The sequence below is a fragment of the Globicephala melas genome, chromosome 3 (genome assembly GCF_963455315.2).
Source record: "Globicephala melas chromosome 3, mGloMel1.2, whole genome shotgun sequence".
NCBI lineage: Eukaryota > Metazoa > Chordata > Mammalia > Artiodactyla > Delphinidae > Globicephala > Globicephala melas.
The window spans coordinates 152,413,810-152,440,692 of NC_083316.1; the positions used below are offsets into that span (position 1 = coordinate 152,413,810).

Sequence of the window (26,883 nt, forward strand, 5' to 3'; positions counted from 1 at the left end):
GGGTGGGGTGGTCCCGGCTCCGCCCAAGCCCCGCCCAAGCCCCGCCCATGGCAGACCGCGACTCGGAGCTACCGTTTGCCCCGCGGCCCCGCCCCCAGGTGGGCCGTTTCGAGTTTGTTCCTTAATTAAGTTGGCTAAAGAGTCTGACGGGCTCCCCACCTCTGCGAAGTTCCTTAGACGACGCCGCGCGGGAGCCGGGTTTGTGCTCGCCTCGCCTAGTGCTGCCCCGGCCCTGGGAACGCACCACGGTCCTCGCCCTCCCGGCCGCTGCTGTTTCCCTCCCCGGGAAGTGACCCCGCCGCTGCTTCAGCACTCGAGGGGGGGTCTCTGAGCCTCGGCAGGGGCCTCGAGCTCAGTCCCTAAGTCGCCTTCCCCGTGAATAAAATGGGATGAGCCGTAAGCGTTCAGTGGGAACGTGTGACAGGCACCCAGCCTGGTGCACAGCTGGGGCCTCAAGTAGGCGAAGCCCAGGGGCAGGATCTTGGACTTCCCAGCCCCGTGAAGGAGCAGCAGGAAGGGCAGAAGGAGGGCACAAGGCCACTGCTGGAGCTGACTGAGGAGGTCCTGGCGTGACCTCCAGGACTTCTGCTGGAATCCAGGCAGGGTAAACACAAGCTATAGCAACACTAAGAGAATCTTACAGTGTTTAGGTGGGAGGAGAGTTAGGAGGCTTCCTGAGCCTTATACATGGCCAGGAAACGGAGGCTCAGAAAGGGAAAGGGCTTGTTCTTAGACACACAGCAAGTGTGCAGCAGAGGCTGGACTCTTAATTCCAGGGAGTGAGAGGAAAATGCTCCTAAGGGAATGGGAACCCGGGATAGCAGAGAGATATCCCCTCCTGGGACTTTCTGCCTCAGTGAACCCTAGAGCAAGGGTGTGTAAGACTGCAGCCTGAGCTGGGTGGCCTGGGCAGCCTGGGGAAAGGGAGGCTCCTGTTGTCGCTCCTGTCACTTCTTCATGAGTCTCAGCCCTCTGCTTCACCCCCTCATTGCTGATTTCTTCATCTTTTCCCCCATACAACTGTAAAATGCTTAAGGAATTTTTTTTTTTTTGGTTGTGCTGCGAAGCTTTTGGGATCTTAGTTCCCCAACCAGGGATGGAACCTGGGCCCTGGCAATGAAAGCACTGAGTCCTAACCACTGGATTGCCAGGGAATTCCCGCTTAAGGCATTTATTAAAGAACATTTGGAGTTTCTTTATTGTGGTAACATATATATAACATAAAATTTACCATTTTAACATTTTTAAGTGTACAAGTTCAGTGGCATTAAGTACACTCACGTGCACCCATTACCACCATCCATCTCCAGAACTTTTTCTTTATTGCACACTGAATGAAGTTTCTTTCTTTTAATTGTAAAGCTGAATTGAACCTTGATTCATGAAAAAAATTCCTCCCAAATTAACCAAGAGAGGTTGCTTGTGGCCTGCACATTTTTTCTGAGGGTCAAGCCCCGCTCCCTGCATGTGAAATGTGAGTGGGAGGTCACTAGTTTTCTCAGTGGATCTGCTCCTCCTCTTTGGTAGGGAGACCAATAGGTGTCTGTACATCCTGCAGTTCCAGCTTTTAATGTAATGTGCATGCTTTTGTGTGTGTGTGTGTGTGTGTGTGTGTGTGTGTGTGTGTGTAAGAGGGAGTCTGAGAGCTCTCTGTGGGGCCCATCTTTGGCCCTGTCTTGAGCCCAAACACAAGCCTGTCTTGTGGCACAGGCAGCTCAGAAAAGTCAGGTTGGCTCAAGAACTTTTCCTGCTTTAGGGTAGAGGGTAAGAAGGCCGCAGTCAGGCCCAGCTCATATCTCACCCACTCCCGGGATGTCCAGAGTCAGGAGGTTGGAGGTCAGACCAGGCTGGGCCATTTACTGGGCCAAGAGTATCTACAATAGGGGCAGGACAACACCAGGAAGCTTCCCCTTCTTCCTGCTCAGAGAAGCCCAGTCTTTCTTTCCTCTGGCTCTGTGCTAAGCACTCCTCTGTCCATTATCTCATGCCCGACCTTTGAGGTACCATCGGAGGCCAAGAGGGCAGGGGAAGAGAGGAAGTGGCTGAGTCAAGATTTGAAGCCAGGGCACGTCGTTTCTCAATGCAGGCAGCATTGGCATTCTCAGTGAGATGGTTCATCATTGGGCAGGACCGTCCCATGCATTTAAGATGTTTGATGTCCCTGGCCCTACTCACTAATGCCAGGAGTGTCCCCCAATCATTGTGGCAATCAAAAGCATTCCATGAATTTCTAGTAGCATCCTAGGGATTGGGAGAAAGGAGACCTGCGTAACCTCACTCCTCTCTGGCCTCAGCTTCATCTGCAAAAGGGGAACAGTCATCCTTGTGATTAGTTTAGATGCCATGGCACACAGTGGGGCTCCATAAATGTGCTTTCTTTGCTTTTGAAAGGGGTAGTTTGAGGCATAGCTGCCCTTCTTGGCAGGGGGACGTGAGGCCCTCAGTCCTTAAGGCTCAGCTGTGAGGCAGGGTGCTCCCCTGTGTCTCAGCTGGGACCTTAGCAAGTCACTCTTCTATAGTCTCTTGCCCCCACCCCAAGCTCTTGGAGGACTCTGCAGACTAAATTTTGAAGTTTGCAGACCTGAGAATACACAGCATGAGGCCACAAGGGGGCAGCAATGGGCCATGAATGGCCCTGTCCTGCCCAAAGGAGCAGGAAAGGGACCCCCTTGGGTATCTGGGGAAGGGGGAACACGTGGCTTCTATCCTCCTGAGGTTGTGCTCGCCAGTCACCCAGCATCATGGTGCTACCCACAGACTCCATGCTTTGCCAAGCAATTTGGGAAAGATAAATTGGAGGACATCCAAGAGCCTAGGTTCTGTCCCAAGCCTGCTACCATGCATCCTTGAACAGGGGACTAACCCCTTGGAGCCTCACTTTCCCCATATGTAAGATGGAAATAGTGACACCAACCACATAGGCCCTTTACAGGGATGGTGAGGGGATCCAGTGAGTTACCTGGGTGGAGGAAGGAGCAAATTACAAATTGCACAGTGCAGTAGATTTGTGCGGTGATGCTGGAGCTCCAAAGGACACCTGGATGTCCACTGGTCTCCATCAGTCATCACAGCCCCTCTGTGTTTCTGTTCCTTTTCATACTACTGACTTCTCTGGTGACCCACGTGACTGGCTGAGCAGCATGGCCTGCCATTTATTGCCAGCAACTGAGGGAAACAGAGGTGGAGACTTGACCTATTCTTTCTCCTTAGCCAGTGGGTGGCTGGGCCTGTTTTGTTAGTGAGGAGGCCACGTAGCAGTGTCTGGGGGGACTACCCATACTGTGGCCTCCTTAGGCCTCAGTTCTTGGAGGGAGAAGGCTGAGACACCATCACTGCAGGCCCCTTCTAGTCTACACCCCTGTGGCCCTTGCTTGGGCTTGGGGTCAGGAGGAGAGAGGGAACTTACAACCATGGTCGTTTTCGAGTGCTTGACCTGTCCTAGGTTCTTCGTGTATTCTCACTAAACCACAGTCAGCATGGTAAGCACTGCTGTCCCATTGTACAGATGACGTGGCAGGTTGAATTTTCTAAGATGGCTGTCCATCTCCTATTCCATTTTCTGCTTAAAATATGATGTCGAAAATTTTCCCTTAAATTAGGGTGAACCTCTGATTCTGGCAGGAAGTAACACCATATGACTTCTGAGGCTTGGCTGTAAAAGGTGACACAGCTTCCACCTGGTCCACCTGTGACATTCACCCTGTGAATCCACTAGCTTCCTTCTGAGGAAGCCCAGACCACACAGAGAGGTGTTCTGGCCATCTGAGGTCCCAGAGGACAGACAACATCAACTGCCAGGTGTGGGAAAGCTTGAGTGACAACCGCCCAACTGAGCCCATTACCCCCAGAACTGTAAGAGAGAAACAGAAAGGATCATTGTTTCGTTTGCTTGGCCATGCCGCGTGACTTATGGGATCTTAATTCCCTGACCAGGGATTGAACCTGGGCCCCTGCAGTGAAAGTGCCGAGTCCTAATGACTGGACTGCCAGGGAATTCCCAAGGATCACTGTTTTTTTGTTTGTTTGTCTTTTTAAATTTTTTAATTTATTTTTTTATACAGCAGGTTCTTATTAGTTATCCATTTTATACATATTAGGGTATACATGTCAATCCCAATCTCCCAATTCATCCTCCCCCGACTTTCCCCCCTTGGCGTCCATACGTTTGTTCTCTACAGCTGTGTCTCTATTTCTGCCCTGCAAACTGGTTCATCTGTACCGTTTTTCTACGTTCCAAGGATCATTGTTTTAAGGCAACAAATTTTAGGGTGATTTGTTATGCAGCAGTCATGGGTCATGAGTTCAGAGGAAACACAGGGGCTCACTGACATGGGTGACTGCACAGAAGGCTCAGCTGGTATGTAGCAGGGCTAGGCCTTGAGTCTGTGTCTTCCTAACTCTAAACCCCATCTTTGCTGTGAACTACTTCCTCTGGTTTCTGGGGTGGCTCTGGCCCAAGGAGAGTTCCCTTATCCCTCCCCACCCAGCAAAAGCCAGGCTGAAACCTCACCTAGGTATGGTGCTAGGGGCAGTCTGCAAGGACAGGCATATCCAAGACACACATTTGTTGTTTATTTCACGCAACAATTTCCATCTACACAGAGGGGGTAGGCAAGTGGTTGGGCTGGAGCTGGTGGCCGGGAACCCTTGTCAGAGGTGGGGAAGCCTCTTCTCAGAGCATCACTGGCTCAGGGCATAGGTGCCCTACTTAGGCAGGCCTGGAAGCAGCCCCGAGGCTCTCTTCATTTGCATAGCTCACTCGGAGGACTCATTTTTGGCAGGCTGACCAGAGTTCCCCTGGGTGGAAGCCTTGGGGTCGGTGAGACGCCAACTCTGAGCTTGGGGTCCATCTCCTCAGGCTGGCAAAGTCCCATCAGGTCCCTGCTGTGGGTGGTGGAGAGACAAGAACAACAGACATTCCAGCCTGGGACCTCCACATTTCGGGATCATAGGGCTCCCTGCTGCTGGGTCCATGTGGTAGTTATCACAGTGCTTGGCCTCCACTCCCGGCCAGAGGACACTTGTTCTCACGGAAGGCAGGCTGGTTCCTGAGGCCTACGGAACTTGGCGGGGGCTCAACCCCTTAGGGTGCTTCCCACAGCTCCCCGTGTCCAGCTACAAGTGGTGGGTGGGAGTCCTGTCAGCTGGCTGTGGCTGAGTGCAGAGGCCAGAGAGGCCAGGAGCAGCTGCATTTGCCATTCATGCCCTGAGCCTTTTTGGATGGTGTGGATCCTGGGCTCCAGAGCTTCAGAGGGCAGGCTCTTGCAGGGCAGCGGGACAGCCAGAGTCTCTGCTAATCAGGTGACTGAAGGCCCAACCTGACATCTTTGCAGCCTCTCCTGAGCCAGGCACTTTCACCTTCATCTCCTTCCCGGGAAAGCCAAGTCCTGAGGGTGCCCCTCAAGTACACATTGCCCCCAATGGGCCTGTCCACTTTCCTGGCAGCTTCACGTGCTGATCATTCTGGGGCTGGGCTGGGCACACTCTCAAATGTCAAAAGGCCACAGGTATGGTGGTGCATCCCGTGAAAAAAGATCAATATATTACTGTTTTGTTTTTACAAAAATTAAAAATGTCCACACGGATCTGTACAGGTTGTGAGATGCGTGCTTGGGGTCACTGGAAAAGGAGGGAAAGACTGAAGGTGAGGAGGGGACCGGGAAGCCCCAGAGGCCCTGCCCCTGGTCTGCATGCCCCCAATCCTCTCACCCCAATCTCCTGGATTCCACCCCCTCTCAGGGGGGCGGTATGGACAAAGTCCCAGGGGGTGCTGATGGCTTTGCACTGGCCGGGCCAGGCGTTGAGTGAGCCCTTTATGACCAAGAGGGTGGTCTGTGCACAACCACCTAGGATCACAGCCCTGGGCCTTGGGCCACGTGATGGGAGAGTCAAATCTAGGGTCATCTAGGGGAGACCTGGCTGTTCAGTCACTGTGTGGGGAGCAGCAGGCACCCAGCCCTGAGGCCCCCTGGGCCCCCCACTCCTCCCAGCCTGCCCTGGAGACTCTTCCCTGCAAAGTACCTTATGCCAGCAGCCAGGCACGGGCAGCCCATCAGGGCCCTGGAAAGGAAGAAGGTTTCAATGACAAGGATGGGGGGCTGGTCAGGGCCCTACACACTCCTGCCCCAGGTGTAGGGAGCTGCCACCTCAGGCCACCGGACCCCACTGAGGCAGGGCCCGAATGCCCGCCCTGTCCACCTGGGTAGTCAGGTCATGGGACATGGCAGCCCCTCTCTGTGCGTATTCCAAGTGTGCCCCCATGGGCTTTGCTGGGACATATGTGCTGTAGGCAGAACCAGGACACCATGGAGTACAGGGCATCATGCCAGACATCCACAGGCCAGGAGTAGGGCCTGGCCCTGGTCCTTGCGAGGGGCTGCATGGCTTTCTGTCTGGCAGCTGTGACAGTGGCTCTAACAGCTCACACCGGGGGCCTGAGAGCTCTCAGTCATGTGTCCAAGAGTATTTGAAGGACAGTTTAGGAAATGGGATTCCCTTTTGGCCTGTCCTGGTGCCTGTGTCTGGATCTGAGTGGCAGACAGGGGAGGTTGAGGTCAGGGTGGACACTGGGCCGGGGTGGGGAGGTGTGTGTGTGGGGTTGGGGTGGGGATCGTCTGGAGGCACCAGACACAAGCAGGGGGGCGGGTTCCTTCAGGTGGTCCAGAGGTGGGGAGATGGAGACGGACAAAGGCTGACCCGTCAGTCAGCCTAGTGTCCCTGGTGGATGCTGTAGTGGACCACACTTCACTCCGTTCCAAAGCACACAGGCAGACCTCAGGCACGTGGGAGCACACCCCCGGCACTGCCATGCATCCACCAGGGGCAGAGGCTGGGACTCAAAGGGAAGTGGGGAGGAGGGGGAAGAATGGAAAGGCAGGCAGAATGGAGGAAGGCAGGGCAGAGCAGCGGGCACAGGCAGCTCAGAATGCCCAGCACAGCATGGCGCACAGCACACAGCAGGCCAGGCCGCGTACCGCAGGGCAGGGTCTGCTGCCCCTCTCCAGGCCCCTGGAGCCTGGCGCCCCTCGCCTGCCTCCGCATTTAAGATTCTCCTGTTTCAAAGACAAAGGCTTAATGACTTGGAGGGAAGTCTTGGCCCAGGGCCCGAGGCTGCGGGGCTGGGCCACCCTGTTCCCCTGCTGTCGCTGGACCTTTCAGTGTGTGCTTGCCTCCTGCTCTGCTCTTTCTGTTTTTCCCATTGCCTCCTCAAAGCCATCTGGAGCTAGGGATTAGCACCTCCATTGCATGGATGAGGAGATTGAGGAACAGAGGGCCAAATGACCCACTAGAGGTCAGAGGACTGGGCTTCGGGGGTCCCTGCTCCTGACCCCCCTTTGGAAGGGGTACACCACATGGCTCCGTGTCCCTGGCGGGGAAGGCCAGATGTGAGTATCTGGTGAGTTTTAGTATGAGAACTCAGCTGTTTTGTTTTTCCTGTCTTTTCTGAGCTCCACTGGAAGAGTTTGACAAGTAAACCCTCCCTGCCTTCTAGAAAAAGAGAACCAAACTTTGGTTATTTCAGGTACTGAGTCTGGTGGGCCATGAGAGGCTGTTGTAAAGAAGCAGGAGAGGAGAAAGGCTGTGAAGTTCCCTTCACAGATGGGGCTTTGGGGAATGTGGAGGGGATGCAGGGGATGAGTGTGGGGCTACCCAGACCAGCAAAAGCCTCCTCTGGGATGGGAGAAACTCCCAGAGAGGTGAGGGTGGTCCCATCCCCCTTTAGGTCCAAGGAAGCTCTGTCCCTGACCAGGCCTCCCTCTCTATAGACAGGGTGGGTCCTCAGCCTTGCCCATGGAGGGGTCAGGACCAGAGCAAGAGGAGCCACCATGACAGCAGAGACAGCAGGGGTGGCCCTGCAGTGTGGTCCCCCCAGGGTGGGACCCATGGGGCCCCTGGGACTTGCAGCTGAGTTCTGAGTACAGGGAAGACATGGCCCCACCCTGGCAGGAGTCAGCAAAGACCTGGGTTGGGGCTCCCACGTCTCGCCAACACGTACCACTGGACATGGCTGGTCCAGGCCTGGGGGTCCCGGCTCGCCCTTCTGGCCTTTCATTCCTTTCCGACCGGGGACACCGCGCTCCCCCTGTGCAAGAAGGGAGATGGGGTGTGGCGGTGGCTGCCAGGCCCAGGGCACCCCCAATGCCCTTCAGAGAGATGGGCCTGGGGCCGGCAGCCACCCCTGCCCTGCTGCCCGCATCCCAGCCTTTTGGCCCTACCTCCTCCCGCCCACCTCGCCTTCTCTCTGCTTGCTTCCTGTCTCCCACCTCCTTTCTTTTCTGCCTGCTCTCTCCTTCTCTTCACTTGCCTCCCTCCTTCTTTCCTCCTGCCCTCACCTTCTCTCCAGCTGCCCCTCACTTTCTCTCCACCTCCCTCACCTTCTCTCCACGCTCGCTCCGGTCGCCTTTCTCTCCTCGAGGTCCAGGGAAACCCTGACAAAAGGATTAAAGGTTAAACCTGATGATGAAATTTGAGGTCTGTTCTGCTTATCTGTTCATCTCTGCTCCTCTCCGATCCACCTTTGCCCCTTCCCTCCACGCATATTCGTGGTACAAGCTGGACCAGCCCCAGCTCCTAGGTGACACAGATGCTGGGTACCAGGATGACTTAGAGAAAACATGCATTCAGGACACCAGCACTGCTTCCTCCAAAGTAGAACACTGTTGTTGTTTCTGGATGGAAGCCCTCAGGCAGAACCGCTAGCAAGGGGCTTTCTCTTATGTCAAGTCAGATGCAGCATGCATTGGCCCAGGCTTGGCTGGGGACAGAGACACAGGAAACCCATGTAAGTTTTTATCACCATCTTCAGCAGACCAAGTAATGGTGCCCTCTGTTCTCTACCTTTGGCTCAAACTCATATGCCCACCCACCCATCCATCCATTTGTCCATCTGTTCATCTACCCAACCAACATTTCTAAGCATCAACTAGGAACTGGGCTTTGGGCCGAATGCTGAGGGCAGAAAATCAGATTTGATATGTTCCCTCTTATATTTATTACATTGTTTTTAGAAATATGATACATTGATATCCTCAAAATCTTGCTGGCTAGGGAGAGGCTGCCTCTCCCAGGGGTAGTCAACTCTTACATATAGCAAAGGGCTAGGCTGGGAGCATGCCTTTCAGATGCAAACCAACCAATCCCCCAACTACCCACTCTATCTAACTCACACACCAAGTCAATATTTCCCCTGGCCCAAATCATGCCAGGACCAGGTAGCAGGCAACAAGAGACTATATAGCCCAAAGCCTGCCAGGATTATTTAAACTAGCTAGTCCTAAACTGTTTACTCTGCTCTGCCTTGCTTTTCCCATAGAAACACCAATAAAAGCCCTGGCCTAGGCTTTTTCCTCACTCCTTACTGCCTGCCAACGAAAACTGCTGTGTCTCCATGTGGCCCCATGTGGGACATGCCATTTCCCTGGGAAATGTAAGCTATAAGTTCTTCTGTCAAAGGCATTAGGCCACTCTGTGTCATCACTAAGTCACCCCCATAAATTAAAACCCTGCAGGTACAAAGGTACACAGTCTAACATGGCAGGCAGTGGGGTGCAGAAGATGATGATCAATGGTCAGTGACAGAGGTCTGAACCAGATACCATGGGGTCCCAGGGAGAGGGGCTCTTCTGTCCAGGTGTGAGGTCAGGTAAGGCTTCCGAGCAGGCTCCCCATTTCAGCAGGACCTGGTGGAGTGGGTGCCAGGAGTTTGCCAGGTAGAGCAGGTAGGTGTGGCTTTAAGATGCCACTCTGAGCTCCAGGCCTCCCAGAGAGCAGCTGTGACCACGGAGTCCCTTTTGCTCCACCCCCACTACGTCCCTGGGTCCACAGCCTGAGCTGGATTCATCAGTGTCTTCTCCTGACCCTCCTCATCGATGTAACGTGGCCCTCCCAGTCAGAAAGTCAGTCTAGAGTTCTTCCTCTTCCTTGTCTGCAGGTGCTTTCCATGGTGACATTTTCTCCTTAAAGTCTAGGGTGGACGCCAGAGCCCTTGCAGCCCTGCCTGCATCTGGTCACCATTTCCCTTGCAATAGCTACCTGATTTTCCTGGGAACCACCCTCCCTTCTCACAATTCACCAACTCCACCACCAGCTCCAGGATGGAGCATGTGAGCAGGCTGGCCAGTCAGGGCACTGCATTCTTATGGCAAGTGACATTTCAGCATTAACCTAGCTGGGGCCAAGGAGAGTTGATAAGACTTTTTCTCAAAGAGTAGAGAGTGAGGCAAATGCCTTTCTCCAGGATTTGGACCGAGGGGGATGCAGGTCTGGAGCTCTTGGCTCCATCTCATCACCATGTGGAAACTGGAATGATGACTACACAGAGGAAGCAGAGACAAGAGAGAATGAGAGGTTGGGTCATGTTGACACACTTGAGCCCTGGATCTATGTGTCATACATCTGGATTTTTCAGGTATGAGTCAGTTTAAACCAGTTTAAATTGTGCTTTCTGTCTCTTGATCCAATCAACACTGGGTTAATACTTCTCCTTCTCTCCTTCCCACAGTACTGCACTAGCTGAAGCCTCGTCATCTTTCACCAGGATATTGCAACAGGCTCCTCACTGCTATTCCCACCTCCCTACTCCAATGGATCATCCATCCATTCTCTATCCTCCATCCATCCTCCACCATCCTCCATCCATCATCTATTCACTTACTATTCATACATCCATGATCCATGATCCATCATTCATTTACATCCATCATTTATTTATATCCATCACTCATTTACCCACCATCCACCCATCCTTCATCCACCCATCCATCCATCCATCCATCAACAAAGCGCCTACTCTGGGCTGTGTGTTGGACTTAGCAATGGGGACGTGGGCAGAACGAGTCAGTTGTAGTCCCAGCCATGGGGAAGGGGAATACATCCAAGCTAACCAGATCAAGTTACTGTATGGGCAGCATGAGGGCAAAACTTACACATGGGAGGGACCCAGTCACAGTGAACGGTGAAATACTTACATCTAGTCCTGGCTCCCCGGGTCGGCCCTGAGAATAGACAAAGAGGAGATGTGAGAGGGCTGAGAAGGAGGTGCTGGGAACACAGCTGCTGGGAAGTTCAGCCCTGTGAATTGTCCACAGAACCTGAATTCTGGCCCCAGGGACCAGTGAAGTGCAGGGGTTGAGCCCCCAGGACTGAGTGACACGATAGTTGGGGGGCATTAAAGGAAGGATGTTACCTTCTCTCCTTTGGTTCCTGGCAGCCCAATAAGGCCTGGTGGGCCAGCTGGCCCCTGGGTGGAAAAGGAATGGGTCAAGAGGCATGACAGTTATAGAAATTAGCACCTCTAAGGACAAACAAGGCTCATGACACTCACAGGCAGGCCACTGGATCCTCTCTCACCCGACATGCCCTTCTCTCCCTTTGCTCCGTCCAAGCCCTGGAAGCAAAGGGGAGACACCAGTTAAGGGGGCCAGACAGATGGCAGGACAGGAAAGCTTGGGGCCTGTGCGGGAACCGAGGTGTAGAGGGCAGAGGGACAGACTCCAAGCTCTGACAGGCCTGGCCCTGGCTCCCTTCTTGTGCAAATAATCAGAATGTGGGTGTGCACATTTTACCTTTTCTCACATGTGGACTTTTTCAGTAATCATGGAAGGTGGTTATGGTCACACCCATTTCACAGATGAGGAAACAGAGGGACAGAGAGGGGCAGGGACAGGCCCAGTTGTACAGCCAGGGAGTGGCAGGGCTGAGTGGCAACTGCATTTCTGAGTCCCAGTCTTGGACCTCATCCCTGACAGCAGCTGCTTCTTCTAAACATGATCTGGGGAGGCCTCGGGACAAAACAGAACCAGAAGCAGCACATCTGGTATGGCCACATGCCCGGCCCTGCTCAGCTCTGGGATTCCATGATTCTGAGGTCCCATTCAGCATCTGAGCTTGGGAAGCAGAGATGTGCTCTCCCCCAGGGTAAACTAGGGAGATGCAGGGAGGCCAGCTGGCCTCTCTGGGACAGGGCACATGGTCAGGCCACACTCACAGCTTTAATTTAAGAGCAGAGGACATGACTTTATGTAATATACACCAAACCCAAGACCTCATATCCAGGTGTGGGCAGTTGAAAGACAGATGTGCACTAGGGGAGGGGGCAAGGAATGGAGAGGCCAAGTGTTGGGTGGGGGGCATCAGCGGGATTATTCTATAGGGGATTGCGAATGGCCAGGCCCTGGGAAGATGCAGGGCTGGTCCAGGGCCGAGCATGGGGCCCTCGCTTTGCCTACTAGCAAGACGTTTTGGAACTGTCCAGGCTGTGAGCCAGCAGCAAGTGGGAGGGGCTCCTACCCATGCTTTAGGACTCACCTTGGGACCCTGGATTCCCTGAAGGCCCTGGAGAAGGAGGGGAAAGCAGGTCAGAAAGGCCATCAGGATGGGTCCAGACCTCCAGGTCAGGCCCTGTTGCAGTGGCCACATAGGCTTGCAGGCCACTCACTGGCCCCTGTGGCCCTGACCTCTGTGGCCTCCCAAGCCCAGACTTGGGCTCTGCCCTCCTTGTCTGATGTGCCCCCCCGCTCTGGGGTATCCTCTCTTCCCCTGGGCCTGAGCCCACCACCCTCTTCGTATCCCAGCTGCTTCAAGCCAAACATTCTTACCATGGGGCCTGGGGGACCAGGGGGGCCTGGGGGCCCTGGTTCCACTATGATCTGGGCCTAGGAAGGGTCAGAGGTGGATTAGTCACCCATCGCCCCGTCATCCCTCACTCACCCACACTTGAGTTCATCGGACATTGGAGGAGCACTGCCTGGGTATGGGCACCGAGCTCCCTGCTGCCCCCAGGAGGGCTCTGCCTGGTGGGAGGCCCAGTGCTGGCCTTTGGGTTCAAAGACAGGCCTCAGGCTCCCCCTCCCCCTCCCTCACTGCCCTGGGCTTGGTCAGGCCAGGTGGCCCTTGTGTCCCAAGGCTCAGGGCCCCAGCCAGCCCACAGCAGAGATCATCAGCAGCCCCCTTACCAGGCTCTCCTGTAGGTTGTCAGATGCCGGATCTCCCTTCTCCCCCTTGGGGCCGTCGGCACCCTGCAGGATAGGATGGCCTTGAGCCTTTTCTGTCCATCACCAAAATCACCATCCATGGGGCTCAGCACCTCCCCTTCCTTCCCCCATAAGGCTTCTGGGCAGCAGCAATAAGTTGGCCATTGCAGCTTAAAATAGTTTTCCTTAAATCAGTGGGTTTGTTTCCTGTGGGGCGGGGGCAGCCAGGGGCTCTGGAATTAAAGACCTGGAGTTCAAATCCTGGCACCAGCTCTCTAGCTGAGTAAGCCTCATGGATGGACAATGGGTATGTAGTGGTGGCAGCTCTTCGCACCTAGCCACGCATGACAAGAGCAGTGCTAAAAATGATGGTGACAGAAGGTATTTATCACATGTTAGCCAATCATTCTCAGCCCTGTCCATGTGTTCCCTTGTAGGAGTGGGAGATTATCACCCCCATTTTAATTAAATTAAATTAATTAATTTTTAACATCTTTATTGGAGTATAATTGCTTTACAATGGTGTGTTAGTTTCTGCTTTATAACAAAATGAGTCGGCTATACACATACATACATCCCCATATCTCCTCCCTCTTGTGTCTCCCTCCCACCCTCTCTATCCCACCCCTCTAGGTGGTCACAAAGCACGGAGCTGATCTCCCTGTGCTATGTGGCTGCTTCCCACTAGCTATCGATTTTCCATTTGGTAGTGTATATATGTCCATGCCACTCTCTCACTTCGTCCCAGCTTACCCTTCCCCTCCCCATGTCCTCAAGTCCATTCTCTACGTCTGCGTCTTTATTTCTGTCCTGCCCCTAGGTTCTTCATAACCATTTTTTTTTTTAGATTCCATATATATGTGTTAGTATATGGTATTTGTTTTTCTCTTTCTGACTTACTTCACTCTGTATGACAGACTCTAGGTCCATCTACCTCACTACAAATTACTCAATTTCGTTTCTTTTTATTCACCCCCATTTTAGAGCTGAGGAAACTGAGGCCCAGGGAGGTTAGGTCACTTGCACAGGGTTCCAGAGTCAGTAAGAGATGGAGCAGAATGCAAACGTGGGCTGTCAGAGCTCCCAGTCTAACCACCGGACACTAGGCGAGGCCTCCTTATTTCACCTTAAGGAGGCCTTGGGAGGTAAGTGGTAGGTCCTTCTACAGAGGAGTTAGTGGGGGCTCAGAGTTAGGGCAGCCCAGAGCTTCCCTTCAAAGGCTCGGTGGGCCAGGGCTGGGCTGAGACTAGGACCGTAGGGCCCCAGCCCCTGGCAGCCACCGTGGGGGACACGCATTCACCTTGGGACCCCTGCGTGGGGCAAGTAGGGTGAGGCCCACCCAGCCACATACCGGGAGGCCTGACAGGCCCATCTCTCCTGCTTCCCCTTTGGGTCCTATCGGCCCGGCTTCTCCTGGGTCTCCTTTCTGTCCTTTGGGACCCTGAAAACCACAGAACAAGGTACAGTAGGCACTTTCCCTCCCCCCAATGCTGGCAGGTCCCCAGAGCTTAGTCCAGGCCAAGCCAGACCCCCACCTCCTCCTTGTGGGTCCTCCCCTCCAGACCAGGTGATGAATGAGCAGAGGGGCCTGGTCGGAGACAGAGAAGGGGCAGCCCCTAGCGTGCCTCACTGCAAGCAGGGGTGCAGGGTGGCGCAGGGCGTGGAGGGGGTAGAGCAAGTGGGACTGGGACTGGGCAGCTACCAAGGGGCGCATATGGGGTTTGGGGCCAACCTTGTGCTCATATCTCAGGAGCCAATGGTGGGAGCCCCACATAAAACCAACCATCCCTCAGTCACCCTTCCAGCCACCGTATTCCCTCATTCAACCAATTTTGTAACGTCCACTGTGTGCCACACATGAGGGACCCAGTGCTAAAGCACACCCATGAATGTTAAGTGGTTCTCATGGACACTGTCGAGTCTATGTAGGATCACACACACACATGTACACTTGGAATAATATCAATAACGACAGTGATACTTTTAGCTAACATTTGAAGACTCTTTGCTATTACATGCGGGCACTGCTCTCAGGTGTGTTCCATACACAGTTATTTAACCCTCATGGCAGCCCTGTTATACCATCTTCACCTGTGGGTGAGGAACTAAGGCTGCCAGAAAGTGAGTAGCTTGCCTGAGGTCTACGGGCAGAACCAGGATTTGCACACAGGCTCCAGAGCCCACTCTGTTCTGTTGCCTCTCTCCAACTCTGCGCACACGCACATGCGCGCGCGCGCGCACACACACACACACACACACAGTCCGACGCCAAGCACCGGCATCACCAAGGAAATAAAAGGCCCAGAGACCTTCTCTCCGTCGATTCCTGGAGCACCAGGCAATCCGAGTTCGCCCTGGAAGGGAATAGACAGCAAGGGGGGTTATGGTGTCCCACAGCCCCTGGCAGGAATTTGTGGCCAGGCTGCTTCCCCTGACCAGCACACCAGCCCTGGGTTGGGTCCCTGCAGTTGGAGCTTCAAGAAGATGCTCACTGGGTGTCCAGCACAGTGCCAGGCACCAACCACCCTCTCCTCCATTTCCTCAGCCCCTATGGGCAGGTGCAGCCCGTGGCTATAGTAGGTTGGTAGGTTACAGATTTGGAAGCTGAGGCTCCAGGCCACACAGCCCAGGGATGATGGCAGAGACCAGACCCTGCCTGATTTCAAAGTCTTGGGCTCCTTCTCCTGAGCCAAGTGGGCAGGTGTAAAGGATGCACGCAGGCCATAGGAATGCCTATGGAATCTACAGGACTTTGTGACGTCATGAGGGGCCGTTTATGGATTACACGTGTGAATGATCCCAGGGAGAACCCAGGGGCAAGAAGAAGGCACCCAGCTTGGTTAGGAAGGAGCAGGGCCACTTTCTCTGAGCCCCAGAAGCCAGGCCAGGGTGCTGGGAGAGAAGCAGAGGCAGAGGGGAGAGGGGAGGTGGGCCCTGGAGACAGGGGCCTGGGGGGACCACATAGCTACATCTGCACTGACCTTGGCTCCAGGGATCCCTGGTGGCCCGGGGGGCCCCTGTGGCCCAGGAGGACCCTGTGTGTGAAAGTCAAGGGGTCAGTATTCAGGTGGGGCCTCCCCATCACTCCCCACCCACCCCTACATCTGGAGGCAGCAGTGACCCTTATAGCCCCCTTCCCACCTAGTCAGGTCAGGCCTTGTGTCTTGGGGGAGGCCAGGCAGACCGCACCAGGTATCGGGTAAGACGTCACAGTGTCTAATTGCCACGAAGGGCCCAGAACCCCTCTGCCCTCAGTATAGGTTTTGTCACAACACACTCCTGCTCAAGATCCTGCGATGGCTCCCCCATTGCCTCTAGAAACAAGTGTAAAACCCTTGCTGGCATTCAAGGCCAGCCAAAGATCACATTCCCACCAGTGGCCTAGCACCGTGCTCTCTGCCTCTCCTGTGAACTCTGGTGCTGTCTGCTGGTCCTGGGCATCCCTCGGTTTCACTGGGAGGAGATGGTGTCTTCACTCCCAAATTCCTGTCCCCACCCAGGTCTCCCACAGGCCCGCCGCCCACCATTACCCGCCATACTCATGCCCCTTCACAAAGGCTGCAGCTGCCCAGCCCCCAGCCCAGCAAGTTCCAGGTCTCTTCCCTCCACCTCCTCTCACTAACCTGCCCCCACTTTTTAACAACTGAGGTATAGTTAATGTACAATATTATATAAGTTATAGGTGTACAAAATAGTGATTCAAATTTTTAAAGGTTATACTCTAGTTATAGTTATTATAAAATATTGGTTATGTTCCCTGTGTTGTACAATATATCCTTGTAGCTTATTTTAAACATAATAGTTTGTACTTCTTAACCCCTTACCCCTATATTACCCCTCCCCACTTCCTTCTCCCCACTGGTAACCACTAGTTTGTTCTCTATATGTATGAGTCTTATTTTTTGTTATATTCACTAGTTTGTTGTATTTTTTAGATTCCACATATAAGTGATATCATATAGTATTTGTCTTTCTCTGTCCAACTTATTTCACTTAGCATAATACCCTCCAAGTCCATCCATGTTGTTGCAAATGGCAAAATTTCATTTTTTTAAAATATCTGAGTAGAATTCCATTGTATGTGTGTGTATATATATACACACACATCTTCTTTATCCATTCATCTGTTGATGAACACTTCCAATATCTTGCAACCTGTGCCTTCTTGTTGGCTCCTCCATTGAGATGCCCCTGGTCTTGCAACCTTCCTCCATTCCACCCACCCTTCTCCAGGTTCAGGCCCAGCACATGCCTCCCTGGTGGCCTCCCTGCCTCTAGCTAACCCCACCTTTCATACCATTCCCTTCACCCATCTGTGTCTGCCCACTGCCCATTGAATCCAGTCATTGTCCCCGGCTGGCATCCAAAATCCACTTCCCGCCTCTCTGAGCTCATAGGGCTTCTCCATGCGGCTCATGCACATGCATGCCCTTGGGCCACGTCACACCACACCACGCCATGCAGGCCTGGGGTGGGCACATTACCATCAGCTTGTGCTTCCCTGAGGCCTGTAGGAGATAACTGAAATTGAAGCTCAGGTGGGATTAGGTGCTGACACCCAGTCTTGTCTCTGAGGACCACCTTTCCCCACCCTAGCTCCCCTCCCTGGTACCTGTGAGCAGCTGGCACCCAACCCCTCACTCTACCAGTGATGGGTCCCAAGTTTGCCCAGCACTGGGGCAGGGCTCAGAGGCCATACATCTCCTGAGCCTCCCAGTACAGGCCTTGCCACACTCTTCTCCCCCAGAGGTCATTAGAAGACCCAGCCCCCTCCAGCCTGTGTTCCCTAGGAAGGCCCCAGGGAGGCCCTGCCTCCTGCTTCTGAAGGGTGAGCTTCCCTTTTTGTCTTGGCCTCTGAGGAGCTCAGGGCCACATGGGCCCCATTTACAGTAGCTCTCTCAGCATCGTGTGGGTCTCCACACAGCGTTGACTTCCATATCAGGCACCTGGTGAATGTGGAGCCTTTTGTTAAGCTGCCACTGGTCCCTTGTGTAAAGAGGTGCAGGACTTATACACAAAGTAAATGAATATTCCCTCAGAAAACAAACAGCAAGGGTGTATCAGGGTCTACCAGGAACACTACCATAAGGGCATCCAAGATCCTGCCATCGTAGTCAATTACCACCGTGTCTCCTTGCTCACCCTTGAGGCCTGGGGCACCCTGAGGCAGAAAGAAGAGGAAGAATTTCAGGGAAAAGCATGGTAGTCATTTCTGTCTTACCCAGAGAACCTAGTAACCAGGGCTGCACACAGGCCAGTGAGCTGTGGGTCAGCTCTCAGCTGTACCCTGGGCGGCCCCAGCATGGTGTCTTCTTGCATTCTCTCAGGCACTGGCACCCTGACTGAGCAATCCAGGGGCCAGGCAGGGGGTGACACAAGGGAAGGGGGATGCCTGGGGCCAACTGAGGAACACACCTCCGCCTAGCCTGGGGGTGGCTGTGATTTGCCTTCACGTGGGAACTGAAGCCCACTGAGGTCCATCCCTGCGTTCTTGAGAGAAAATGGAGAGTCTGATTTTGATGTGAAGTGCTTCAGATTTTTAAATGTTGGCAAACAAACAAAAACACCCAAACCCTCCAAAACACTGCGCGGGCCAATTAAAGACATGCCGGCTGGATGCTGCCCTTGTATCTCAGTTTCTTAACCTCAGGTGGAGACTGCACACACCAGGCACTGACACTCCCATTCGCTCCTGGTTCTGAGCACACCCCCCCCTACACACATGTCCACATGTATGTGTTGCACATGCATGTGTTCACACAGGCACGCATCCTCACAGGCATGTGCACTGCTGCTGGAACCTCACCTTTCATCTGAACCTCACCTCCCCACTGGACTCTTCTCTGCTAGGAGAGCAGCGGGGTCTGTGAGCACTTTGGTCAGGCCTGAGGCCATCTGCGCAGGATGGAGAGACCCAGGCCAGGGCATCATTTGCCAGCTGCCTCCACGGTCATGGCCTTCACGGAACTGTAAGGTGTACACTGAATTCCCACACTCAATGCTTAATCCAATTCCCTGGCCACCTGCACGACCAGGCTGTGGGCTTAGACTTGTGTTTTGGAGGAGGAAGGCTGCCTCTGGGAGCATAATGGGGATGTGATTGCCCAAAATCACAGGGCCAATAACAGGGGCTGGGATGTAGTTCTAAAAGTGTGTTGATAGGGGCTCATCACAAAAGATCTGGAACCAGCTGCGGTGGCTGTGCTCCAGAGACAGGGGTGAACGGTGATGTGGGGCTGGGGGAAAGGCAAGGCCCCACAGGGGGAGGGTAATGCCATATGTCGCAAATCGAGGTCTATGTTTGAAAACGCCAAGAAAAGAGTCTGGGAGGGCAGACACTTTCCTGGGGAGGAGGAGAAGAGGGGAGAGGACGGGACTCTTATTTTCACATCCATAGTTGAACATTTTACCAAAAGCATGTATTATGAGACTAAAAGCAAAAAAAAAAAAAAAAAAAAAATCACTAATGAATTATTATTATTAAAAAAAGACTCCCAGTTCCTGCCAGCTCTTCTGGGGTCTCTGGGGGACAGGGGGCTTCAGAAGGAATCAGGCCCCTGGATCCCACTGGTGTGGCTGGGGGAAGACGGCTTACCCGCGGCCCTGTGGCTCCATCGGCGCCTGGCTGGCCGGGCTCCCCCTGTGGAGACACATGGTTGCAGCCAGGTGTGCAGGGCTGAAGCCAAAAGTTCCCCTGCCCACTCTAGTCCCCTCTTCCCCAAAGGACACAGGGCCGAGTGGACATGACTGGCATCCCAGGAATGGGGCTCCCTGAGGGAGGGCCTGTGAGACCTTCCTCTGACCCCTCGTTGTGTAGAGATGGGCCACTGAGGCCCAGAAGCCCAAGGCTACACAGTGGAGGCCTCATCACTCACCCAGACCCACTGCTACCCGCCCCCAGGTGGGCTTCTGATTGCCAATCAAACAAGACCCCTGGGCCTGGGACCTCCTGGACTCCCAACTTAAAAGGGCGAATTGGAGGTGAAACCCATCTCCCCCGTGATGGGCCTTTGGGAACCAGAGCAGTGGACTGTGATGTCACCTTGGGCCCCAGGGCTCTGTCCACGCCATTCTCTCCCTGAGGCCCCGCGCTCCCTGGCTTGCCCTGCAACAGAGGCGTGTGCTGTGAGAGAGCGCTGGGGGCAGGCTGGGGGCTGTCTGGGTCTGTGGGCTTCCAGAGTAATTCCTGAGAACGTGCCTGAGCCCAGCCGTGGGTTGGGGGGCATAGGCTCAGTGCAGCCCAGAGGACTCAGGACCAAGGCCCCTTCTGGTTTGGTCTTGGCGTATGGTTGGAGCAGCTCAGGGGCTCAGCCAGTTTGGAGGCAGGCTGGCCAGGATTTGGTGGTTGTCTTAAGGGGTTGGGGAAGCAAGGAAGATACCCAGTTCCTGCCTTGGGGACTGGGTAGAGTGGGGCCACCTAAGATGGGAACCAGAAGACTTGAGGGTGTGAGGGGAGGCAAATGGCTTGGGTGACTTGCCAGGCCCGTTGGTGAGTGGGACCCTGGCCTTACTGCTTGCCTCCCTCTGGCCTGTCCTGGTCATCAACCCATGTGCCATGATGTGAAAGGGCAGCGTAGGGCTTCACCAGGCAGGTGGGAACTGGGGAGGTGGGAGGCAGGGGGACCACTGAGGGAGGGACATGTACCTACCTTGGGCCCTGAGGGTCCTGGGAGCCCTGGCTGGCCTGGTGTCCCATCATCCCCCTGAGGAGAGAACAGTGGAGGCTGCAGCCCTCAACCTGCACACACTGGCTGGGTCCTCTGGCAGTCAGTTGGCCATCCCCCCTCTGTACTCCCCAGCACACCAGTCCACTCCTGGCAGCAGCACTGGTCATACTGGGTTGGGGCAGCACCCCTCTCCCCTCTTCGTAACTCTAGGGCAGGGGTGGGGTCAGATCCACCTCTGTCCCCTGTCCCCACTAGCCCAGAGCACACCTTAGCAGGTGTGTGCAGAAGGAATGGATGGGTGGGTGAAGGAGAGGGAATTCATTCCCTCCATCAGCAAACATCTCTGAGCACCCTCTGCAAGCCAGGCAGATGGGGTCCCTGCTCAATGAGTCAGAGGAGACTGAGGGCAAGGAAATATCCAGATAAATTCATAGCCCCATGCCGGGAAGTAGACAAGAGAATATAAGAGAATGGTGGGATAGAGAGGGACTCAGGGAGAGCATGTGTTTCAGTAGGTGGCTGCGGACGGTCCCCCGGAGGAGGGGGCAGCTTTGCTGAGCCCAGTAGGAGGAAGAGGAGGAGGAGGCCCAGCCATGGGAAGCAATGGGGGAAGATTAATCTGGGTCAGTGGTTCCCAAACTTGAGCACATGTCAGCACCACTCAGGGGGCTGCCTGAACAGAGCACGCCCACCCCCAGTGTCTCTGACTCGGGGCCTCCGGGATGGGCCCCGAACACACATGTCTAATGAGCCCCCAGTGACGCTGGTACTGCTGATCCAGGGATCACTTTTCGAGAACCAATTTGACATGGGAACAAATCTGATATGTTTGAGTAATTGTATGTGTTTGATGTATTTCTCTAAGAGTGAGTGAATGAGTGAATGAATGAATGAATGAGATCCTGGCTTCAGAGACAGAGGTCAGAGCCGCCACCCACAGTCAGGACTTAGGTTGGGTTCCGCCGTGCCCAGCCCCTGCCCTTCTCTCCAGCCACTTCCCACATCCCTGCCAAGAAGGCCATCCACAGCCACCCCCACCTTCTTTCCAGGAACACTGGGCTCACCCTGCAGGGGAGACAGTGGGGATGCAAGAGATATCAGAGCCACCTGGACACCAGGTGCCTGCTCCTCTGGTAGAAGTGGCCCTGATGACCCCCATCCAGCGCAGCCCAGAGACCCCCGAGCCCCTCAGAGAGATGCATGTGGGTGCTGGGGCTGACGGTCTTGGACTCCACTCCGACCCTGACCTGGTCCCTCCCAAGCTGAGTGACCCTGGGCAAGTCACTGCTCCTGTAAGAGGGGCCCTGACTCCCCCAGCCTCAGAGGGTGGTTGTGAGATTAGAGGGAATGCATTGAAGGCCCTTGACTCCCAGCAGGCACTCACTAAAGGGGGCTCCTCTCCCACCTTTCCCTCCTGCTCAGTCCAGGGGCTCTGGCTCCTTCAGGGAGGACCATAGCCTGCCTTCCCACCCTGGCAGGTGCTGCTCAAGGAGGGAAGAAAAGAGAGCTGACAAGCTAATGGATTTTATTATTCGATCCTCACAACTTGCTGTGAAGGAAAGGCAGGAAAAGTTTATCATGACCCCATTTGACAGATGAGTAAACTGAGGCACAGAGAGATGAGGTCACTTGCCTAAGGTTACAGAACTTGGTCTTCTAACCCTGCCACTTTGGCTTCAGTGGGGGTGGGGGAGGGGAAGGTGGTGGGGTGAGGGAGCCCCCCACCCCAGGCCTGAGACAGAAGTGAGAGGAGCTTACCTTGGGCCCTGGGGGTCCACTCGGGCCCTGGAATGAGAGAAGAAGGGGTGTTAAACGTGATCCCAGACAGGGCTCCCGGGCTGTCTTCCTTAGCATCCTTGTTTTATAAAGGGTGACACCAAGTCCCAGAGGGCAGGCAGAGCTGTCTCTGGAACCCGGCTGTGCCACCCATTCGTATCTTGGACAGAAATCTGCTTTAGATCTCAAGCAGTGACAAGTGGACTGCAGGCTCCCTCCCAGGGGTCTGGGTCTGTGAGAATTCTGCTGGGGCTGGAGTCCTGGCCCATCTGCTCCCCACAGGTGGTGGGGGGGCAAGAGTGCAGGTGTGCACACACATACAGCCGCACACCCAACCCCAATGTGGGTGTGTGTGGGAGAGGGGCTTCTGGGCCTGGAACCACGGTCCTGCCAGCCCGGACCTCTGAAATGCCCTGGATACTGACCGTCTCGCCATCTTGTCCAGCTTCTCCTTTGGCACCCTGAGGAGGCATAAGAGGAGAGCAATGAGGGGAGGCAGAGGCTCACAGTTGACTGAGCCCCCATCTCCCGCCAGACCCTGGGCTGGGGCTGCAAGTACATTTTGTCCTCACCAAACTTCTGAAAAGTGGGCATCACTGTCCCCACCCCACAGACAAGAAAGTTGAGACTCAGGGAATTATATGCCCAACATGATAAGGAATTGGTGAGACAATTGAGTAGCTTCCCTGACAGGGGACCCTGGTGGCAGTTTGGTGGGAAAGTACAGGTTGGAGCCCCTGGGTGAAGGAAAGAGGCAGTACAATGAGATTTGGCCTCCGGTATTGGGGTTAGGACTATGGGAGGACAACTGAGGCTTAGTTAGTAGGAGAAAGAGAGAGAGAGGTAAAGAAAAAGCAGAGAGATAAAAAGAAAGAGAGAGAGACTGAGAGGGAGAGAGAGAGAGAGGGAGAAGAGGTTGGTAGAGATCTGCAGAGACAGCAGCCTCATAGGGGTCTCCGGGTGTAGATTGGGACTGAGACTATAACCAAGGTTAGGGTTAGGGTCTATGAATCTATGTGGGGTTAGATTGTGGGGATAAGAGCTGGGTCAGAGTCTGTAGGGGTGAGAGTTAGGGTCTGGATAACAATCTGAATTGGGGGTGTGGATCTGGATTTGGGAGTGAGTTTGGGGTCAAGGTCTAAATTGGGGTTAAGGACCTGGTTAGTGTCAGATTTAAGGTGTGACTGGAGTAAGAGTCTGGGTGGGTGTTTGGGATAGGGCTAGGGTTGGCATTGATTCTAGGATCAGGGTTTGGAGTTTTGGTAAGTACAGAACCACGTCCTGGGTGGTCCAGCTCCGTGCTCTCTCTTACCACTGGGCCTGGTGCTCCCCTGGGGCCATCTTTCCCAGTGTCGCCAGGAGGGCCCCGGGCCCCAGGGGGTCCTGGGGGCCCTGGAGGCCCAGCAGCTCCATCTTGCCCTTGATCTCCCTGAAAGAGATGGGGCCCAGCATGACTCTGAGGCTGAGGGGAAGGGGTTCTGGCCTCAGAGAGAGGCCTCCTCAGATGGGCGGCCAGATGCCTTCACCTTCCCAGCCCTTGGCAGGCTCAGAGGAAAGGGGTTTGTTATTGGGCCTCTTGCCACTTCTTGGTGGCCACACAAAGGGACAGGTCCCTATACCTCTGCATAAGAGGCCAAGAAGATCTTGTACACTCCATGGCATGCTCCATGTCTCCAGCTCTCAGTGCCTGAAGCCCAGCTATGGTGTTTAGGTGAGAGATGAGACACACTAGGTGTGGGACAAAGCACAAGTGCCCAACCAGCGCCCTTCCTTCTGGAATGGGGACTGTAAGCCTCCTGAAAGAGCTTCCTGGTTGGTCAGCTCCTGCTTTATTAAGTGATAGAGGCACACCCTTGGGCATTTGTCCCAGATAAACAGAAACATGTTCACACAAAAGCCCATACATGAATGTTCACAGCAGCTTTATTCATAATAGCTCCAAACAGGAAACAATCCAAATGTCCTTCAATGGTGAATGATTAAACAACTGGGGTACATCCATGTCATGGAATACTGCTCAGCAGTAAATAGAAAGGAACAAAGTACTGACACATGTAGCAACTTGGATGCATCTCAAAAGATTTATGCTGAGTGAAAAAAGCCAATCTCAGAAGTTGGCTACTAGATGACTGCATCTACATGAGATTCTGAGATTCTTGGAATGCAAATTTATAGAGATGGAGCACAGATCAGTGGTTGCCAGGGGTTAGGCATGGGGGCAGGGAGGGAGGTAACTACAGCTATAAAAAGATAGCAGGAGGGATCTTTGGGTGGTGGTTGCACAAATCTCAAGGGTGATAAAATTGCATGGAAATAAGTAGACGCACAAATAAGTAAAATGGGTGAAAATGGAATAAGGTTGGCAGATTATATCAGTGTCAATTTCCTGGTTGTGAGGTTGTACTACAGCAATGCAAGATGTCACCACTGGGGGAAACTGGATGATGGGTACACGGGGTATTATTTATTACAACTGCCTGTGAATTCTTAATTATCTCAAAAAAAAAAAAAAAAAAGAGCGACAAAGGACCACACCATCTCTCTCATGCAGCACCACATCCCTCACTCTTGGCAGTGTTAGTAATGGGTCAGACCTCAGGCAGCCAGAGCCCTCACCTTGTGGCCCCACCTGCAAGGAGGAGAGGAGGAGAGACCACAGTGCCCCCAGCACTTCCTGCTGCCTCAGTGGTGCCCGCCCAGCACTGGCTCAGGACACAGTAATGTGGCACATCTGGCTCAGTGCCAGCAGTTCCTAACCTTCCTGTCACCAAGAAAGGAAGAAGCCTTTTGTGGATTGGGCCCCTGCTGTGTGCCCAAGCTCTGAGGAGTGAGGCCTACCTGGAGGTTATCTCACCTAACCCTGCGACCACCTGGCCAGGGCACTGCTATTGTCCCATTTTACAGATGGAGTAGCCAGTGGTCAGAGAATGTAATCATTTACCCAAGGTTACAGAGCTAGGAAAGGCACTGTCTCCTCTGACCACTGAGGCAAGAGTCTCTTTTAGACAGTATTTTTCATCTGTGACCCCACGATATGAGAGAACTTGGTTCTCTAGACCACTGCACTTAAGACATAGCTCACTTGTTTTCCTAATTAAAAAATTAACTGAAGCTCGCAATGTCCACCATGCAGATCTTCTGATCAGTCTGACTCAGCCAGGGTCCTGACCAAGAAGATAGAATTCCAGCCAAAAGACAACTGAGTTTGGTAAGGTCACCCAACCAGAGTGGCAATAGTCGTGGGTCATTTCTGTCTCATTTTACACTGTGTTAGGAATCAGCTGAAGATACTCCGCCCACTGCTGCTCCTTTAATAGCTCAAGGGCTCAGGGTGGGAACCACTGGCCTGGAAGCTCCTTACCAAGGCAGAAAATGGGTGTAGATACTTGAGCAGGTTCTAGAAGAGGTTTAGGGTCTTCTCCTGAGTTACTTGGAATGAGGCTGGTCAGCCTCCTCCTCCTCCTCCCACCAGGATCGGATGGCTGAGGTCTCCCCCGGGAACGTGGGGTGAGTCGAGGGGAATGTACACACCAGCAGCCCAGACTCCGCCAGTCTACCTTGAGGATTCGGCGATTGTACACGTGATGGTCTCTACTTATAAATCCTGGACTGAGCCTCGGGAAAACCATCTAGTTGGCAAAGAGGTGTGTGATGAGAAAGGCAGGAGGGTGATTTAGAAACGACCAGGCTATTTCTGGAGGCAAAGCCACTTAACCCCACCTGGAGAGAGGAAGCCTGGTCATTGGAAGTGGCGGAACACATTCTCCAAACATGGGTGCTATCCTTGCTCCCATCCCACGGGCTCCTCTTCAATGGGACCTTGCACTCCCCCAAGAGCTGGAGTCCATTTCTCCACCCTCTTGACTTGGGCGGGCCCTGTGACTGCTGTGACCAATAGAATGCAGTGGACGTGCTACTGTTTCCGTTCTGGAGGTAGCTCTTAACTGGTCTCGTGCCGCTTAGAATGCTGCTCTTGGGAAGCCCCTTTAGAAATGCCCCCACCAGCCTGGGGAAAGCCTGAGCTGCACAGAGATCCACGAGTGGGCATCCCCAGCTACGCTCCCCACGAAATTGCCAAGACCTGCTTTGTGGGGCCCAACCAGCAGAGGTCTCCACTCTGCTTCAGCCTCCGTTGAGGAGAACCCTGGTTCGGAACAAGGCACTTCTGGGTGCCTGGACTCAGGGGGCATGAAGGGCTAGAAGTGGGCTGGACAGAGACTCTGATCTACTGTTCCCACTTGGGGTGCCAGGTGCCCACTTTCCTGATTGCCATGAATCTTCACCTCAGTGGCTTGGGGTCAAGGATGTCATCCCCATTCACAGTTGGAGAAACTGAGTCTCAGAGGGGAAGGTGACTCACTCCAGGTCACTCAGCTGGTAAGTGGCAGAGCTGAACTCTGGGCTCAGGGCTGCTGGCTACATCCACAGTCTTCCCTCTTCCTGGGTGCCAGCTGCCCTCAGGAAGATCA

General features: G+C 54.1%; 1 protein-coding gene across 1 annotated transcript in view; it reads right to left on the bottom strand.

The window, feature by feature from the left end:
* Nucleotides 1-4,239: 4,239 nt before the first annotated feature.
* COL23A1 (collagen type XXIII alpha 1 chain) overlaps nucleotides 4,240-26,883 on the bottom strand; it is a 352,704-nt gene continuing 330,060 nt past the window's right edge. The window contains exons 9-27 of the mRNA XM_060296702.1: nucleotides 23,727-23,843; nucleotides 22,840-22,875; nucleotides 22,397-22,423; nucleotides 20,621-20,674; nucleotides 19,567-19,611; nucleotides 18,055-18,132; nucleotides 15,953-16,006; nucleotides 15,281-15,325; nucleotides 14,323-14,412; nucleotides 12,954-13,016; nucleotides 12,597-12,653; nucleotides 12,307-12,333; nucleotides 11,324-11,386; nucleotides 11,186-11,239; nucleotides 10,968-10,994; nucleotides 8,376-8,429; nucleotides 7,997-8,083; nucleotides 6,022-6,060; nucleotides 4,240-4,884 (exon numbers count right to left, since the gene is read on the bottom strand). Of these exons, the coding sequence (XP_060152685.1) occupies nucleotides 4,855-4,884; nucleotides 6,022-6,060; nucleotides 7,997-8,083; nucleotides 8,376-8,429; nucleotides 10,968-10,994; nucleotides 11,186-11,239; nucleotides 11,324-11,386; nucleotides 12,307-12,333; nucleotides 12,597-12,653; nucleotides 12,954-13,016; nucleotides 14,323-14,412; nucleotides 15,281-15,325; nucleotides 15,953-16,006; nucleotides 18,055-18,132; nucleotides 19,567-19,611; nucleotides 20,621-20,674; nucleotides 22,397-22,423; nucleotides 22,840-22,875; nucleotides 23,727-23,843 (1,047 nt within the window). The 3' untranslated portion in view covers nucleotides 4,240-4,854. The remainder of the gene's footprint in view (nucleotides 4,885-6,021; nucleotides 6,061-7,996; nucleotides 8,084-8,375; nucleotides 8,430-10,967; nucleotides 10,995-11,185; nucleotides 11,240-11,323; nucleotides 11,387-12,306; nucleotides 12,334-12,596; nucleotides 12,654-12,953; nucleotides 13,017-14,322; nucleotides 14,413-15,280; nucleotides 15,326-15,952; nucleotides 16,007-18,054; nucleotides 18,133-19,566; nucleotides 19,612-20,620; nucleotides 20,675-22,396; nucleotides 22,424-22,839; nucleotides 22,876-23,726; nucleotides 23,844-26,883) is intronic.